The following is an 18,288-nucleotide window of genomic DNA, read 5'->3' as shown; positions in this document are numbered from 1 at the left end:
TGTATTTTATTTTAGGCTCAGAAATAACGGAGGATAATTGGAATTGACAGAGTTTATACTTCATACGGTTAAACAACCGACATGGGCGATTTTTCACAAATTGGCAAGTCACTCCATATATTCCTTAAACAACGAACTGCAAATATTTCTGAGCCAAAAAAAAATGTAATTATTTTTTAATTAGAGTGTTTCTAATAAAAGCGTGATAAATCAGAGATGTTAAATTCGCTTTGCGACTAAGGAATGCATTTATAACCAGCGAGATTTACTGAACTTTTTTTTAAATAGATTTACTAACTTTTTAGACTTATCAGTTAGTTATATAATAACATATTTTAGAAATTGGTTATATAATGGCATCGTTTGGCATAACTTTGTTTTTTTTAAAAACGCTTTTAGATTCACTTTTTGGAAAAAAACTGTTTTTTTTTAACTAACAGGTGTTTGATAAGCTGTTTATAAAACAGTTGTTGTTGGTAACAAAAACTGATTTTGCGTTTGGTAAAATAAATATATTATAGTAAAAAGACTAAAATAGACATAAAATAAATATTTAACAGTGCTATGGATAATCACGTGTGGATATTAAAGTAATTTTATATCAAATACAAAAACGTTTTTTCTAAAAACTAAAATTCGTAGCTTTTGTGACTTATGTACAATTTTTAAAAGGATAAAAGACATATTTGCCCCCTGAACTATGGCGTCTACGAGAATACACACCTTATACTATAAAATCGACCAATTTACACCTCAATATTAGATCTTATAATGATTTTGGTCCTTCCGTGTATATTGAGCCCCAAACGTCAGTTATCTTAGCACATTTATCTCACATGATAACTTAAAGACATGAATTTATTAAAATACCATTTTCTTTCATTATACACCATTTTTTATTCATTGATATGCTTTTTTTAATAAACATTTAAAAATATGGAAGTCATCTTCTTTCTTCTTCTCCACACGACCAAACGCCTAATCCCTATCCCTGATTAAAAAAAAATAAAAAAATAAAAAAAAAATGAAGATTGAAGTCATGTACGCTCAAAGACCACACTTCAGCCAATTGCCCATTGCAAGACCCACTATCGACCCTCTGCTCAAAACCCCTTTGCCTTGAAAATGGGTAGACCTCGCCGCAGCACCCTAATCAAACGCCGCCCGTTGGGGTAAATAACGAGAGCAAAGTTTGGTATCAACAAAGGATCGGAGAATCGAGTCCCCGGCGAAGTGATTCGGAGGTGAGGGAAGTTAGGTCGTGCAAGGTCTTCCCAGAGTTTAAATGCAGCTCTTTCGTAGGCCATGGCCACTTCCACGACGATCTGGAATATTTTGAGTCGGAGCCGAGTGAAAATGACGGTTTAAAACCCTGGTTTTAATTCAGGGATTTTTTTTAACGTTTTGTTTTGTTTTCCCAATCTCAAATTTTGATATCAATTGCCATGAAAATATTGATTTGGTCACTCAAAGTATCTGGAATAAAACTTGAGCAATCACCAATGGCTAAAACACTACATTTTCCCTATACACCAGAATCTCGCTGCCACCACCGTCGCGACCAGAGCCAAAACCTCGCTGCCACCACCGTCGCGACCAGAGCCAAAACCTCGCTGCCACCACCGTCGCGACCAGAGCCGAAACCATAACCGCCGACAAACTCCGACAGCCACGACGGTCCTGGTCCTGTGCTCACCGTCGGACAAGGATTCAATCTGAAGCTCCCACTCGAGAACGCAGTTGTACTGGATCGCGGTGTCTCCGGTTGAAGCTGAGAATCCTAATACGATCTCTGTTGAGATTCTCCGCGAGAACTTGGGTCGCTGGGCTTGGCGTCGGTCTGGTTCGAGATGTAGACCTCGATGACCTTGAGCTAACTGTTGTATCCAACCCAGACCCGGTAGTCCGTACCGTTCTGCGGCACAAATTCTGGCAATTGCAACACAAATTCTTATTCACGCCGATGAGCCTAACATGAGAGAGAGAGAGAGAGAGAGAGAGAGAGAGAAACGGGATGTATTAATTTTTTATTTTAATATATTTATTTAATATTATTTTAATTTATTTATTTAATATTATTTTACTAATCTTAATCAGATAAAAAAATGAAATTACCTATAATACCCTTATTTTGAGTGTCACATGAGATCCACATGCTAATTTAACAGATGATTTTACAAAATTTTAGACGGAAGGACAACACTGAAATTAATACAAAGATTAAGGGGAAAATATCGAGTTTTTAAAGTATAGGGGGTGCACTCTTATAGACGCTATAGTTCAAGGGGCAAATATGTCTTTTATTCTTTTTAAAATCGCTTTTGAAATTTTTTCTAAAAACTGTTTTACCAAACAGTAATATTGCAGTTTGGTTTTTGCTAACAACAAAAACAGGCTTAAAAAAGCTGGGCCAAACACGCCCAATATTAAAAAAAATTACTTAAAAGAACGATTAGCTTTTTTTCAGGGATTAATTTGATATAGTACTTTTAAAATAAGATAGTAGTAAGTTCAATAGTCTACTTTCTTTTTTAAAAGAAAAATTACACGAACTAACAAACTTCAAACGTTGGAATCGCAAATTAGTCAATGTTTCATATTTTTTTTCAATAAATAGCCAAATTAATGATGTGGCAATTAAACCAATAAATTTTGTATCGATTTCATCCTTATAACTATCTTTGTTATATTAAATATAATCATCAATTAATATTGATTTTCAAAATTAAATAAAATTATAATTGGTATTTGTTGATGTCGATTTTTAGATCGATCAACAATCACAAATAATAAGTGCTAAGATAAAATACTTTAGAGGGATCTCAAAAGACGTCGTATAAGAAACAATTTAATAATAAATAACTATAATAATATGCGAAAATTAATTAATTTTATTGATCGTAAAAGGATTACAAATGGGGACGAGGTGACGAACTCAGTCAGACAAGCTTAAGACAATAAATACAAGTATATGAAATATGATTGTTTGAGAGCTGGGATCGTAAGTTTGCATGTGCGAAAATCGTCGTCTCCTTTTCTATTTATAGGCGAGATGGAACTTTCTGGCCGAAGACACACGTTCATCGATCCACACTTCTCGCCAGGGCGGGAGTCATCTCAAATCCGGTCTTCACAGCGTGGTCTACTCTTTGACTGCTCGATTCCAGGAAGACGTGGTCGAGCTAGAGCCCTTCGACGAATTGGGAAATGTTGCTGGACTTTGGCCGATCTATCGAGATCGAACTAGGCCCATAGTTGATTCCGTGGGCCGGTCTTTAAATGTATTATGGGCCTTGGTCGGGCCAAAGCCCACCTGAGATAATTATTTAGATAATTGAATTTTTATACCCCCACAATTAGCCCCCAAATATTTTGAAAATACTTCGAATATTTTTAAAATATTTAGCGCGAAAATTTCGAACCGCTTCGAGTTAAAAAGGTGGAATCAAATATTTAGGGCCACGTGGCACCTTGTGGAAACGTATCTCCTTCACACGTGGCATAGCGCGACAGCACCTTGTAGGTCGAAGTCAAAGAGTCGAAAAATCTGTTGATATCTTCGCAGATATCTAGGAAGTATCTTTAATTTGATTCGACTTATTTTTCGTAATCATTAGATTTTTTCGGGATTTCGGTTAATAATGAAATGTATAAATAACCGGGCCGAAGAGTCGCCATTTCTCATTTATATTCATCGTTCGCGGTTAAAAAAGGTAACTCTCTCTCTTTTTAACTTCTCTCTCCTTTACTTCGATTCTCGAGTTCTCTCTCTAAGTTCTTTAAATTTGCTTAGACTTCGGCTATTGTCAACTCTCAGTTCGACTAACAAACTCAATCGAGCTCATAGATTTAGACACTTCGCCCGTAAAAACCTTAGAACTAAATGTCGAGCACGGGACTTCGCCCATCAGTGTCTCAACCCCTAGGAAACGAGGACATCTTATTACCCTCTGCTGTGACCTCGACCGACCTTAGGAGGATCCGTGAAAAATACCAGATTCCTCCAGAAATAAATATCCTTCTTTCTCCTCCTGGGGCCACAGCCGATACTGTCGTGGAGGGTTTCTATTGTATTTATGAAATATGGTTAGAGAAATGCGGTCTGAGATTTCCTATTCATCCTCTCATGTTCGACTTCGTTCAGACTCTAGGATTAACCTTGCCCCAGATGTGTCCGAACTTCGTCAGAATGGTGATGCATCTGATTATTGTGGCCCATGAGGAAAAAGTTGAACTCACATTGATGGATTTAGTCCGTCTTTGTGTCGTTAAGGCGAATTTGAAACACGATCCGAAGTGTTTCTATCTTTCGAGGGCTGCAGGCAAGGGAGTGATCTCGGCCCTGCCTTCGAAGGATATATTTTGGGGAAGGCGATACTTTTATTTTGCTGTAAACGAGCATTCGCTCGGGGATCGAGCTCGTTCTTTTTCCTCGAAGTGGGCGAGCTCGCCGAGTATGCACGAAATTTAATATATTCTATTTCTTTCTATTTGTGCGTTGTAGGTGGGTGAGATAAACTAACATTTATCTTATCTTTTTTTTTTTAAGAAAAAGTCAAGGCACCATCTCAGGGAGCAGAGTTCGCCAAGAAGCTCTCGATATTGCAGGAGGGCGAAGTAGAGTGGTCGAACTTTACTTCCTACAGGTTCATATCGGCCGAGCTTTGGCCTCACCCACCAGCTTTTTCAGAAAACTTTGAAGAAGGTTAATGTTGACAAACTTGATTGCGCCGTTTCATATTAACCGAGTTCTCATTTTTTTTATTAGTCGTAGGAGACAACATGAATACTCCGATCAGCGCTCGTGAGGCGAGAAAACAAAAGAAGGGGGGCATCGCTTCGACTTCGACCCCAACCCCAAATGTTCCTGTTGACGATCCCGAGGTCGAAGTGACCGGAGTTCGTCTGCCGTCCGAGATTCCAATCGTTCTGGTATCTTCTGGCAAGTACCTGAGTCGGCCGAGGGTTCTCCAACATTCGTCCCAGGAGCCGAAGCCCCCGGGACTGAAGAAGAGCGGGCCCCCGAAAGGGCCGAGGTCGTAGCGGCACCCAAGAAAAGAAAGGCGATGGCAAATCGGGTCTCGGAAGGAGAAGTCCCTGGATAGGGGGAGAAGAAAAAGAAGAAGAAGAAGAAGAAGAAGGATTCGGTCCCTGACCCCGTCGGTCAGGACGAAGAAGAGCTCGCCCCTGAGGCCCCGACGGTCGTGGCGGCTCTGGCGGATAAGGGCTAGGCGGCAGCGGATGGGAGCCGGTCCTTGTCGAAGTCGAAGTCTGGAGGACGAGCTGACACCGCCCCTTCTTCGTCCCGAAAGAAGATGCATATCGTCAATTTTCACTATGCGCAGGTGTTGGGAATATTGCCCACTTGAAGATAATGAATAAATGATTACTAAATTCGATAATAAGATTACTTTATTAGCATTATATGATTAGTGGGTTGAGTTCTAAACAATTAGAATCAATAACAACTATCTTCCATAGCCTCCGTATCTAACCACTACTACAAATATAGTTTTCTGATGCGCATGACTATCAGGTGCGACTAGTCGCACCTAAAAGTCGCATCTAAATGACTTTCTGGTGCGACTACTCGCATCAGATTGTCAACCAGAAGTCCAAAAAATTTCGCTAATTTTTTTTTTCTTTTGAGTATCAGGTGCGACAAAGTCGCACCTGATTGTTAAAAAAACTTTCAGGTGCGACAAAGTCGCACCTGATTGTTAAAAAATTTTAAGCGGGCAATTCTCCCCCTCATTTTTTCATTCAGTTTTAAAATGAGAAATAAGTTAAAAGAAAAGAAATGAAACGGGAAAGAGAAAGAGAAGAAAGAAGAGAGAAAGAGAAAGAGAGAGAGGGAGCCGAGAAGAGACGTCGCCGGGAGCTCCACCGCGCGCGCGTCCCAGCCGAGCAGAGCGCCACCGCCGCGAGCTCGCCGTGGCCGCCGTGACCCATCCTCCACCGCGCGCTTCAGGCCGAGGAAAAGAGATGTCGCCGGGAGTCGCGAGGACGCCGGAGCAAGAGCGACCACCGAGGAAGGAGTGAGTGGTTGGCGGAGAATCTAATTCCACGAAAATAAGGTGAGAATGTCTTTTTCTCGGATGGATTTTCGAGCTAGGGTTTATAGCTCATAATTTGGGGATTTTGATTCCGGGATGATTTCTAAGCAATTGATTGTGTTTAGTTGATCTTTGGACCCGATTATTGATGTTGAGGACTTGAAATTGGTGATTGGTTTCGGATTTCTTGGTTGTGGTTTGAATTTGGCCGAATTTGTGAAAAAGAAAAACTGTTTGAACTGCCTCTGTAAATCGACGTGGACAGACCGATATGATCTGAGTTCTTATTTTTGGATATTTTTCATGGATAGTAGACTGTATGAGCTTTCTAAAATGACCAAGAACATGTAAATCCATTGAGTATTGAATGAGTTATGAATTTCTAAAGTTTGTGTTTCGCAGCAGTAAAACGGGATTTCCAGAATTGTAACAGTGAATTACGGGCTATTTTTGAGATAGCTATTCTTGTCGTATATATGCTTGTAATATCTCGCTAGAAAGCTACATGAGTCTACTTTCATTTGCCGCTAGAATCAATCAATTTCAAGTTTTGTAGCTCGAGTTATGATGGCTTAAGCGCTAGTGGGTCATTGTGATTAGTTTTCAAGTTTTGTAGCTCGATTTCAAGTTTTCAAGTTTCATTTGCCGTGCGCTCGCCTCGTCCCGAGTCTCTGCAGGTTAGTGTTTAGTTTAGAATTTGTGATTAGTGTTTAGTCCCGAGCCTCATTTGATAGTCTTATCGCAAAAATTACACTTCAAGTAGATGTAAGATATTTTATGTTATTTTATAAAACTTGTTGAATTCCAAATAATTTTCATTCTGAGATGTTGTGTGGCTATCTTTGTTTCATATCATTTTGAGCTACAAGTTTATTGGAGTTGGTTGGTGATAAGACAAGGTTACTTTTTCTCTTTGTTCTCTTTGTAAACGAATCCTAATCATGTTCCCTAACCACCATGCTTGATAATAAAGCACTTATAGCTTCATAGAAAGTGAAGGTTGTGGACATACTTAACTGATTGTTGGAATCGATCTAGGGTTTGAGAAAATAATTAACGCTTCGTTAAGCGGCGGAATTTTAAAAATTTTCTTTTACAAGTAAAACAGTTTTTACTAATCTAGACAAGTGCAAGTACATGTAATTAAAACCTATTATGAGTATAGAAGTTTACTAACTTTTCTTGAAGCTTGAACTTTGTAGAAGCTTTTGGAAAGTTTGCAACGCTCGTCTCCTCGCAGCACGTCTCTCTTTCTTTCCTCGGCACCTCGAGCAACCACGATAGTTTCTATCACTAAATCACTCAAAATAAAAGGAATCAGTGAGTGGGCACTTTTAAACACTACGACTTAAGAACGAGTCTTGAAGTCGCAGAGCTAAACTCTAGGTCAAATGAGGACCTAGGTGCCAAAACAAAATCGAAAATAAACTAGAGAGAGAGAGGAGTTCGGCCAAAGTTCTAGAGAGAGAGTCTCTCAAATCTCTTAAACTTGGATGAATGAAATGTGAGGAAATGAGGCTCCTATTTATAGGAGAGGTCTCACCTTCAATAAGGTAGTTTCCTCTTCTATAGAATATCACATATTCATGAGCAATTTCCTCTTTTTTCCCTTTGAGACACTCGGCCAACTCAAGGCTTCTAGAAGCCTTGATTTGTTTCCAATTTTGTTCAAGGCCTTGCCTTGTCTCTCACTTGGCCGATTCCCACTTTCCTCTTGGAGGAAATTTGTTTCCTCTTTTTCTTTTGGCAAGTATCTAAATACATTTATGCACAAAATAAACTCTCCTATTTGTCTATTAGGGTAGGCGCCCAAGTCTCTCTAGAAGGAGCTTCTAGAAGCTTCTTCATTTGTTCATGACAACATGAGAAAGGCCCATTAAGAATTTTCAATAAAATTCTCATGAAATGAAATTAATTCACAAGGCCCAATTAATCATATTATGGCCGAGTGACATTAAGTCATCAAATGAACTTGTCAAAATTTATTGACATCCATTTCATCCTTATGTCTCAAAAGACAAAAATACCATTTCGACAATTTTCGTTCTTGTTTTGACTTAGCTTCCAGTTTAACTATTCCTATCGATGTGATTCGTGACAGTGACCTCATGGACCCAAATGAACAAAGCTTGAGCTAAACACTTGGACTCAAAAGTTCACAAACCTTTTCCAAGTTTAGCTTAATGCCAACTGACTCCACTAAAGAGTTGACACTGAAAAGCTCTCGGTTCAAATGAATTTATTTTCTACTCAAGAATTCGACCTAATTATGATGAGTGGATCCACTGAATATTATCTATGTTTACCCTTCATGAATGTCATCAGCTAGTCGGGATTTACTAAATTACCATTTTACCCTTCTAGCTGTTATTTCCTCAACTCCTTTGTCGCTTGTGAATAAGTTAGAAACAATGTATTGACGAGGAGCTAACAAGTCACATTGTTTCATCCAAAAGAGTCAGGACTCAATTTGGACACTGGCCAGTTCATTTATTCACACTCCAAGGAACAAAGCATGAGGTGACATACATTGCATTTCAGCAATCTTGTACATGAATTCTATATCTATGAGAACTTCACAAAGTTACTCATGACAGACTCACAACTTAGTACTTCACCAATAGGCCTTGTTCGGAATCACATAGTGAGTCCGAACTTTGACTTTCTCAAATGAGAATACTAAGGTGTGAAATGGCATGTCTCATTTCAGGATTAAGGTAAGCATGATGCAATTCATACATAGTGACTTCGAGACATAAGAGGTTAAATGGTTTGTTCTTATATTGTCTCTAGAAGTGCACTGGTCAATTCAGTACCTTCGGAAGATACCTACACTACTACAAATTAACATATTGGGTGCGGAAGGGTATTAGGTGCGACATGTCGCACCTAAATGTCGCACCTAAGAACATATTAGGTGCGACATGTCGCACTTGATAGTCTTCCATGCGCCTAAAAATTTCGCTGATGTTTATGGCTATCCGGTGCGATGTTGTCGCACCTGATATGAAATTGTCGCACCGGATACTATTAGGTGCGACACCAGTCGCACCCAATGGTATTAGGTGCGACATATGTCGCACCTAATGGGTTTAAAAATTTAAAACGGTCAGAAGTTCCCCCCGAATGTTTTGGGTTCTGGAATTTCACATTGGGTGCGACAGTGTCGCACCTAAAAGTCATATTAGGTGCGACACTTATGACTATTAGGTGCGACAATGTCGCACCTAATAGTTTTAGGGTATTTATATACCCGAGCGTCTTCTTCTTCGCCCAACCTCACTCTCTCACTCTCTAACTCTGTCTTCTCTCTCTCTCTCTCCGACGCTCGTCCCCGGCGCCACCAGCCCCGCCTCCAGCCCGACGCTCGTCCCCGGCGCCACCAGCCCCGCCTCCAGCGCCCGACGCTCGTCCCCGGCGCCACCAACCCCGCCTCCAGCCCGACGCTCGTCCCGGCGCGACCAGCCCGCCTCCAGCCCGCCACGCCGTGAAGCTCGCCGTCCTCCAGGTACGCCTCACTATCTCCCTCTCTCTCTCTGTCTCACTCTCTCTCCGTCAATCTCACTCTGTCTCTCTCCGACCAGGCCCGACTCTCTCTCCGACGCTCGTCCCCGGCGCGACCATCCCCGCCTCTAGCCCGCCACGCCGTGAAGCCCGCCACGCCGTGAAGCTCGCCGTCCTCCAGGTACGTCGCGCCATTCACCGTCTGATTTCGTCCCGCATGCCATCGTATTGTTTCCGTCGGCCATTGTCCATCGTCCTCCTCTCTCAGTGGCTAGTTTTAGAAATTTGTATGTTTAATTTAGGGTTTCTTAGTTTTCCTTATAAAAAAAATTGGTTTCTTTGATATCGAAAATTGTTTCTACGATTTCGAAAAATGGTTATCCGATTTTACACTCGTTTCTTAGGTAATTTTGAACGAAATGGTTGTTTTAACATGAAATATTTTAGAATGGTGGTTTTGAAATGTTTCAGCTTCGGTGGTTTCTTTGAACGTAATGGTTGTTTAAAAATTTTCTTCTTTGAAATGTTTCAGCTTCGGTGGTTTCTTTGAACGCTCGTCCCCGGCGCGACCAGCCCCGTCGCCGCAGCCCCGTCGTCTCGCAGCCCCGTCGTCTCAGTGCCTCGTCGTCGCCTCGGAAAAACGTTAGTTATTTGTAATTATTAATATTTATAGATTATTTAATATTTTTAGATTATTTCATATAGATTAATTAGTAATATATATGAAAATATAACTTTGATTAGGTGTTAACACATTTAATTAATTAATTAATTAGTAATATGTTTAGTTAGATTAATTAATAGTCAATTTTTTTTAATAATGTGTAACATGTTAGATTAGACTATTAATTAAGTTAAAAGTAATATATTAAATTAATTAGTAACGTGGTTAGTGTAATTTAATGTTTAAGTTGATTTGTTTAAGTTGATTGCAATTTGTTGAAAATTTGGTTAATTAATTAATTTAATACTTTTTTAGTTAGATTAATTAGTAATATATATGAATATATTTTAAAATGAATTAGTAACATGTTAAATTTAATTTAAACTTATTGAAAATTTATTGCAATGGAGCTACGGAGGTTCAATTTAGTATTTAGTATGTTAATAAGATAGTCTTGGTTGGTTATATATGTGTTTTTGTTTTAATTGCAGATTTTGGTTAGTCAATATTTTAGGGGAAACTCTGCCGAATTTTCGGTAGAATAAAACGTATTTCTCAAGAAAATTAACTCTTTTGATAATATATTTTAACGAATTAACTAATTTGTCGAAATTGGTTAACTCGTTAATGAAATCAGTAGTGAATTTGTATATATTAACGAATTCTAACCACTTTTCAAAATTAATACATGTCAATCACAATTTCTCTTTCATTCTTACAAATTCGCTCTCGAATCTTTCAAATATTAACGATCCACTATCAATTTCCTAACAATTCATCACTCTCAATTTCATAATAATTCACTCTAAATTTCAAATATTAACGATTCACTCTCAATTTTACCTCTCAATTTCCTAATAATTCAATCCTACAAAATGAATTCTAACGATTCAGTTTTATCCCCCAATTTCCTGTCTCATTCAGAAGAATGTCAAATCCAAGTAGGGACTGGATTACCGAGAACAATCGGTTGAGTTTGCAATATAAAACAGGGGTTAACGAGTTTATCCGCGTTGCAAGCAGACTCCCGAACGAAAACGGTCATTATCGTTGTCCTTGTAAGTCTTGCAATAATGTGAGATGTCTGGACATCGGGGTCGTAAAGAATCACCTTTTGAACAAGGGGTTTACTCCGGGATACACCGAATGGTATCATCACGGCGAACGTCGAATGATAGAAGCTGCCAACGAGACTAACCAAAGAGGAGTCGGTGGATTGCACGATGCTCTCCATGATATAATGGATCACGAGGACTTCGACGATTTTACGGATCCGACTCCGAGTGAAGTGCGTGCAGATGAGCAAGTGGAAGATTTGTTCGCTGAGTTGGAAGCAGAATTGTACCCTGGGTGCAAAGAGTTTTCGTCTTTGTCGTTCTTGGTTTCGTTGATGCACATCAAAGTCACGAACCATTGGACGAACAAGTCGTTTACAGAATTGTTGCAGCTCTTGAGGAAGTCTCACCCAATTGGTAATCGAATTCCGGAAAAACACTACGAGGCAAAGGCGAAGCTGAAGCGTTTCGGCATGGGATACGATATGATTGACGCGTGCATCAACAATTGTGTGTTATTTCGAAAAGATCTCGAGAAAGCTGAAGTGTGCCCAATTTGCAATGAGAGCAGATGGAAGCCAACGGGGAAGAATGTATCACAAAAGATATTACGATACTTTCCCTTGAAAGATCGATTGAAGCGATTGTACGCTTCTCGACACACGTCGCTTGAGATGCAGTGGCATGAACGAGATCGCGTCAAAGAAGAAGGCGTTTTGCGACATCCGGCAGATAGTTCGACGTGGAAGAATCTAGATGAGAGACACCCAAATTTCGCTGCAGAGCCTCGTAACGTACGTCTGGGACTAGCTTCTGATGGGTTCAACCCGTTTGGGGAAATGAGTCTAGCGTATAGTATGTGGCCCGTGGTACTAACTGCGTACAACTTGCCACCTTGGTTGTGCATGAAAAAAGAGTACTTGATGCTAACGCTTTTGATACCTGGACCGAGCTCACTTGGAAAAGACATGGACGTATTTTTAGAACCACTAGTTGAAGAGCTGAAAGAATTGTGGGATAATGGATTCCAAGTGCGAGACGGGGCGAACGATGAAGTGTTTCGGTTGCGTGCCGCGCTTCTATGGACGATAAACGACTTTCCGGCTCGATCGTATTTGTCGGGATGGAGTGGCCAAGGGTATCTTGCTTATACAAAATAACTCTGAAGCGGGAACTGCAGATTCTGATCTCGAAGCAATGCACAGAAAAGAATTCAAAATTTGGTTTGCGAAAAAGGTAAACCGAAAGGATTCATTTGCGAAAAATTGCTACTAAAATTGCTAATGACATCATCTTAATTTGTATATTCCAGATTTATGACATGAAAGTTAGTGGTTTCGACGTGTCTGAAGAACTTTACGCGTTGTCTACGGGATCTATGCAAATTGCTCATCAGTATCCGAGTTGCTTTGTGAATGGCGTGAAGTTCATCACTCGTCGTCGTGATAACCAACGAATCACCCAGAATAGCGGTGTTTGTGTGCCCCTGAACGACTTCAACTTTTACGGTCGAATGGAAGACGTAATCGTGCTGAACTATACACATAACTGTCGTGTCGTACTGTTCAAATGCATATGGTATGGTGACAAGTACAATGCAGGACGTATAGTGCACGTTGATAAGACCACCGGAGCAACGAGTTCGTATACCGCCAAAGAGTGGTTTACAGAAGAGCCGTTTATACTCGCGACTCAAGCGAAACAAGTGTTTTACATCCAAGATCTCGTTAAGGGTCGCGAATGGGAAATCGTTCAGGAATGCAATCAACGTGGGATATGGGACATTCCTGAAGTTGATCCGACCACTTCAGCATCGATTCCATTGACAATAGAATTGTCAAATATCGACCGTCTTAATCATCGACACGAAACTGCTACGGCCGTGCTTGTTAATGTCGTTGAAGATGATGAAGAAGTGGATGAAGAAGATGAGGCGCTTGCCGTTTTTGAGGGAGACGATGTTGATGTCGATACTAACATTACATCGAGTGACAACGATGAATGACTAACACCATGTAATAACCGTAGTCGTCGAATAGTAATTACATAGTAATTAAAAATACTAACTACAATTCATTTTGCAGGATGTCTACTTCAGGTCAGGACCCATCAGGAGGAGAGCATGACCCCCCGCAGATGCCGAGGAAGAAGCGGGGACCAACGACTGGCGTCGTTTCTGCGAGAGCTCGTGTTGGGACCCCTGGAGCGAACACAGTTCGCTACGATCAGAATGCGCAGGCGTTCTACCAAGACGTCAGGGAGCAAAATCCGTTGATCGGGACGTTCCAAAACCGATTAGGAAACCTGATCAAGAGTACCATTCCAGTCGACCTCCCAGACTGGAATCATGTGCCTGCGCAGAGTGTGGCGGCTCTTATGAACTCGATTCATAACGAGTATAACTTCGTTTATGCACATCCCGAGAGTGGCGAGCTTGTGCCTGCAGATCCTATTCGCAACGAGATTGATATGGCTATCATTCGCGATGCGAAGAGGATGCGTCGTGGCCAGAAGTCGAGGTTGTCGCAGCTCTTCTTCAAGACATTTTGCGGGAGTAAGGACCTCGCTAAAAGTGAAACTCCCGATGGCTACAACCAGGAAGCCTGGTTGAAAGCAATAGAGGTGTTCGACTCGCCAGAGCATAAGGTATGAGTTGAACTTCCGATGATTATTCGAATTTCTTAAAATTAAACTTCACGTATTTATGTCTTGCAGGCGAAATCTCTCCGCAACCGGGAAAATTCGAAGATGAAGAAGACGAAGGCGAGGCAAGGCTCGCTTAGTTTTTTTGGTCATCGCTCGAGGAACGTAAGTCTCTTAAAATTAATATGTAATATATATGTGATTCATATTTTAATGTTGAAAAATTACAGCGAAGAGAAGATGGGAGTATAGGCTCGGCTTTAGCGATATGGTTAGAAAAACACCAGGACGCTAAGGGATCGTGGACGACGGACTTCGCGAAGACGCAATACGTAAGTTAATTTTTTTATTTACTATATTTAATTACTTTATTTCTTCTTATCTTATAAGTTTTTTGTGGTTTTATTTTGAAGGATCAAGTCACCGCCCAGACGATAGATATTTTGCGGCAAGCGGAGGAGCAAAACATCGTGATCTCCCAAGAAGATGCGGAGATGTACGCGATGCGCGATGTTTTGGGAGTGCGCAGAGACTGGGAAGTCGGTTTAGGGCCTTCGATCCCAAGGTCATCGTTGGGTGTTGCCCAAACGCTAGATGGAGGCTCGTCAAGTTCGTCATCTCAGACCGATCCATTGGTTGCCGAGATGCGAGCTCAGATGGATGCCCAACAAGCCGAGCTGCAACTGATGCGGCAACAGATCGCCTTCCTCAGCCAGCAGCACAACCAGCCTCCCACGACTCCTCAACCTCCGCCTGCATCGCAACCAGGTGGGACGGATCAGCAGACGCCAGGTTCCACGCCAGGTTCCACGCCAGGTTCTATGGATTACTTGCGAGATCGTCCTTACGGAAGCGGCGGAACGAGCGGCAGCGCGTCAGGCAGCGGTGGACGAGGACGAGGAAGCGGTTCTCGAAGTTCTGGCAACTTATTCGGCAGAGGAAATTCTACTATCGATAAGTTTTATAAGAAAAAAAAATAGGAATTCATTTTTTTCGTTTTTTGTAAAGAATTTGTATTTTTAATTAAGAATTCTATTTTTAGAATATTATTTCTAATTCATTTAGAATTTTGTTTAATTAATATTATTTTGTTAATTTACTTTTTTTAATTTTGTATTTTTTTTAATTAAACAAACGTATTGGGTGCGACATTGTCGCACCGAATACCATGGCGCGAAAACTTTCAGGTGCGACATGTCGCACCCGATATGCCATTACCCGCCAATTCTATAAAATTTGGCAGGAAAATAACTTGGGCATTAGGTGCGATTAGTCGCACCTGAAAATGTCGCACCTAATGGGGTACCTATTAGGTGCGACATGTCGCACCCAATACCTTCTGCGACGGGTTATCAGGTGCGACACTGTCGCACCTATTGTCGCACCTAATAAACCATTAGGTGCGACATTTGAGGCATTAGGTGCGACATTCGTCGCACCGGATAACGTCTTTTGTCCTAGTGCTAGAAGAACTATAGAGTCTCCAACTCTCAATGCCTCATAACCAGACATCATAGATTCTTCTAACAATCATACTGAGGTCAATAGTCCTTTGACCCTAAGATTGTGAATATATCGTTTTAAGCAAACTACGAAGAGTTTGTTCATGCAAATCTACATTTGTCTCTTCGTAAGTTGTTAAGTTTGTTTATGGACTAAAAGACTAAGGTTTTATCATAAAGCTTCAGACAAGGAAGATTGAATGAACGTTTCAACTTTATTAATGAATAGATAGGCAAATACAAGCTAGAGTCTTCATGAGACTTTATTACATCAAATGTACGAAATAAAGACTACAACTCTTCTTGTGGGCACCATTGACAACACTGATTACTCTGAGAAAAGAAAACAAGAAATCATGACGAGCCTTTATCAATTTAACTCGACTCAGATGAAGATAATTTCCCGTAGTTTGTTTCTGCGACTTCATTCAACTGCTCTGTTTATGACTTATCCTTCAACTTGAGAATGTGAAATATTTTCTTACAGATAAAGATAAAGACGATTTGCCTTTCGATGATGATTGCCTTTGGGATGGTTCCGACGAGGAAGTCGAGAGATCTTCTGATCTGGACAGGGAATGGCAGCGAAGACGCAATCAATTCCACACGGTATTTTTTGACAGCTAAAGTTTACTTTTTCTAATAACTTATTCCCGTTTCTAGACAGTGATATATTAAGTAGTTATTTATTTTTTAATGAAATTTCTAGGCTGGATATCGCGATGGTGTTATAGCTGGAAAAGAATCTGCGGCGCAAGAGAGATTTAATATCGGCTTCAAGCAATCAGTCTCTGATGGAAACAAATGGGGTCTTGTTCGAGGTGTTACCAGGTATAAAATATATTCAAACTTAACATTTTTCGCAGTTTATTTATTTATTTGTCTTATGGTAAATTTATGCCTTGAAGTGCTTTCGCCTTACTTCCGGAGGAGTTGAAGGAAAAATTGGTCGAAATGGTTGAAAAGAGAAACGGGTTTAAGAAATTATACGAGTCTACACGTTCTGTTTCGACGATAGAGGCTTTGAGATTGTTTAATGATTCTCTTGTGGCGAAAAAAGTCAAAGAAGAGGGTGGATCGGAGCAGAATCAATTAGAGCTCTATTATGGAGAACTTAAATCACTTGTTCTAGAATCTCCAGAAATCGAAGTTAAATTATCATAGAAGTTCGGTGGTACTATCTGTAATATCTACATTCTCGATCATTCTCGATTACACAAACCATAACATTCTCGATCATTTTTTCTCTATTTTTTATGCTATCTATGTAATCAAATAATGAACATGCTTGTATAATTTCTTGCTGCTTTTAGCTTCGAAAAATACTTGCTAATTAGAGCCTCAAGAGGGTATATGCTACAAACAGTTTAAATAAATTAAAATTAAGATATATTGTAATATATCAATTAGGAATATAATGAAATTAGTTTTGATTAGTTTTAATATGCTGATTATATATTGTAATATATAATCAGCATATTAATTAATGAAATTAGTCTTGACTAGTCGCACCTGATAGTCAAGACTTTCAGGTGCGACTAGTCGCACCTGATAGTATAGGACTTTCAGGTGCGACTAGTCGCACCTGATGCTCAAGAGGATTATCAGGTGTGGACTTTCGGGTGCGACTTTGTCGCATCTAAAGTCGCACCTGAAAGTACTTTCAGGTGCGACTTTTGCACTTTCAGGTGCGAAAAAAGTCGCACCTGATGCTATATTTTGTACTAGTGAACTGAGTCACGTGCTGGGCACCTGAGTTCGGGCGGTGATCTAAAACGAGGTCGATGACTGATATACGCCTGGAAAGCTATATCTAAAGTCATATATGTGGAACACATAGTGAAGGCTGATCACTATGTGGGAGCATTCTACACTTGTGGTAAGTGTACGACCTGAACAGGTCTTGGTGTAGATGTGTCGTTTAAGGACCGTTACGACACACTAACCGAGGCCGCTATGATGGTCACAGTGAGACTTGATCTAAATCCTGAAGTGATCATGGACAATGGGTTATGTTACTGAGCTCTTTGACTCATTCGCTAAAAGACTATTCATGCTAATCACAGCTTATGTCTTGGGAGTTTTCTCAAAGCATGATTCGAGTGGGAAGTGATTTACAGATACGGAATCCAGCCTTCCTGAAAGAAGGTTAATGTTCACTCACCTAAGGGTTGATTCCAGAACCGATAGATTGCTAGCACTTTCGAAGTAAGTAACGTTCGAAAGAATCTTTCGCTGGGGAAGCAACAATGCTTAGGGCTGATATGTATCAAGAGAAGTATAACGGAAAAATTGACTTCTCTTGACACGGGTTGAACCTGGAGGATCTTGATCACGAACTGACTATATCAGTGGACACTCGTCACGATGAGTAAATATAATTCTAGTATAAAGGAGAGTTCAGTCTTGGCTTACAAGGTGGAGTATTTGACCAAGATTAGACGAATCGATGGACAAAAGAGAAAGGACTATTTCGTCTTTTTCATCGGATTTGTTAAGCTCCTATTACTAGGTCCATAGTCCCCTATTCGGCTCTGATAAAGGCGGATAAGAACTTTCGTATAATAATGTTTATCATTATTAATCTCACTTGCTGTAATTGTGATTGACATCATTAATTATGGAAAACGGGTATTCACAGAATTAAATAAATATTTATGGTAGAATTGTTTATTTATTGTTTGATCAAGTAAATAAACAATTATTAATTATTTGTTTATTGTTGGACCAAGTAAATAAATAATTAATTGGGTTTTAAGCAATTGGGCCTTGCACAAAATATGAAAATCGGATTTGGGAATTTTTGGCACTAGGGTTTGCGCAAATTCCCCCTTGGCCGTGTGCCATCAAATTCGAAAATACAT

The 18,288-nt window shown here is 40.1% G+C and overlaps 2 protein-coding genes across 2 annotated transcripts; both read left to right on the top strand.

Annotated features, from left to right (window-relative positions):
• Positions 1 to 5,066: 5,066 nt before the first annotated feature.
• LOC149378946 (uncharacterized) lies at positions 5,067 to 15,272 on the top strand. The gene is made up of 5 exons (XM_089603913.1): positions 5,067 to 5,078; positions 13,791 to 13,925; positions 13,995 to 14,087; positions 14,153 to 14,254; positions 14,336 to 15,272. The coding sequence occupies exons 1-5, from the start codon at positions 5,067 to 5,069 to the stop codon at positions 14,900 to 14,902; spliced, it is 909 nt and encodes a 302-aa protein (XP_089460039.1). The 3' UTR covers positions 14,903 to 15,272.
• A 629-nt stretch (positions 15,273 to 15,901) lies between these two features.
• On the top strand, positions 15,902 to 16,631 carry LOC149378945 (uncharacterized; the record flags this gene model as incomplete). Its single annotated transcript, XM_089603912.1, has 3 exons — positions 15,902 to 16,033; positions 16,134 to 16,255; positions 16,333 to 16,631. Coding segments are annotated over 3 exons (510 nt in total), but the record flags the coding sequence as incomplete, so codon positions are not given.
• Between the last annotated feature and the right edge of the window lie 1,657 nt (positions 16,632 to 18,288).

The sequence above is a fragment of the Urtica dioica genome, chromosome 12, assembly GCF_054948205.1.
Source record: "Urtica dioica subsp. dioica isolate 48M chromosome 12, U.dioica_male_clone48M_v1_H2, whole genome shotgun sequence".
Lineage (NCBI taxonomy): Eukaryota > Viridiplantae > Streptophyta > Magnoliopsida > Rosales > Urticaceae > Urtica > Urtica dioica.
Note: the sequence above shows the minus strand (reverse complement) of the source record. Positions and strands in the feature narration are given on the sequence as shown.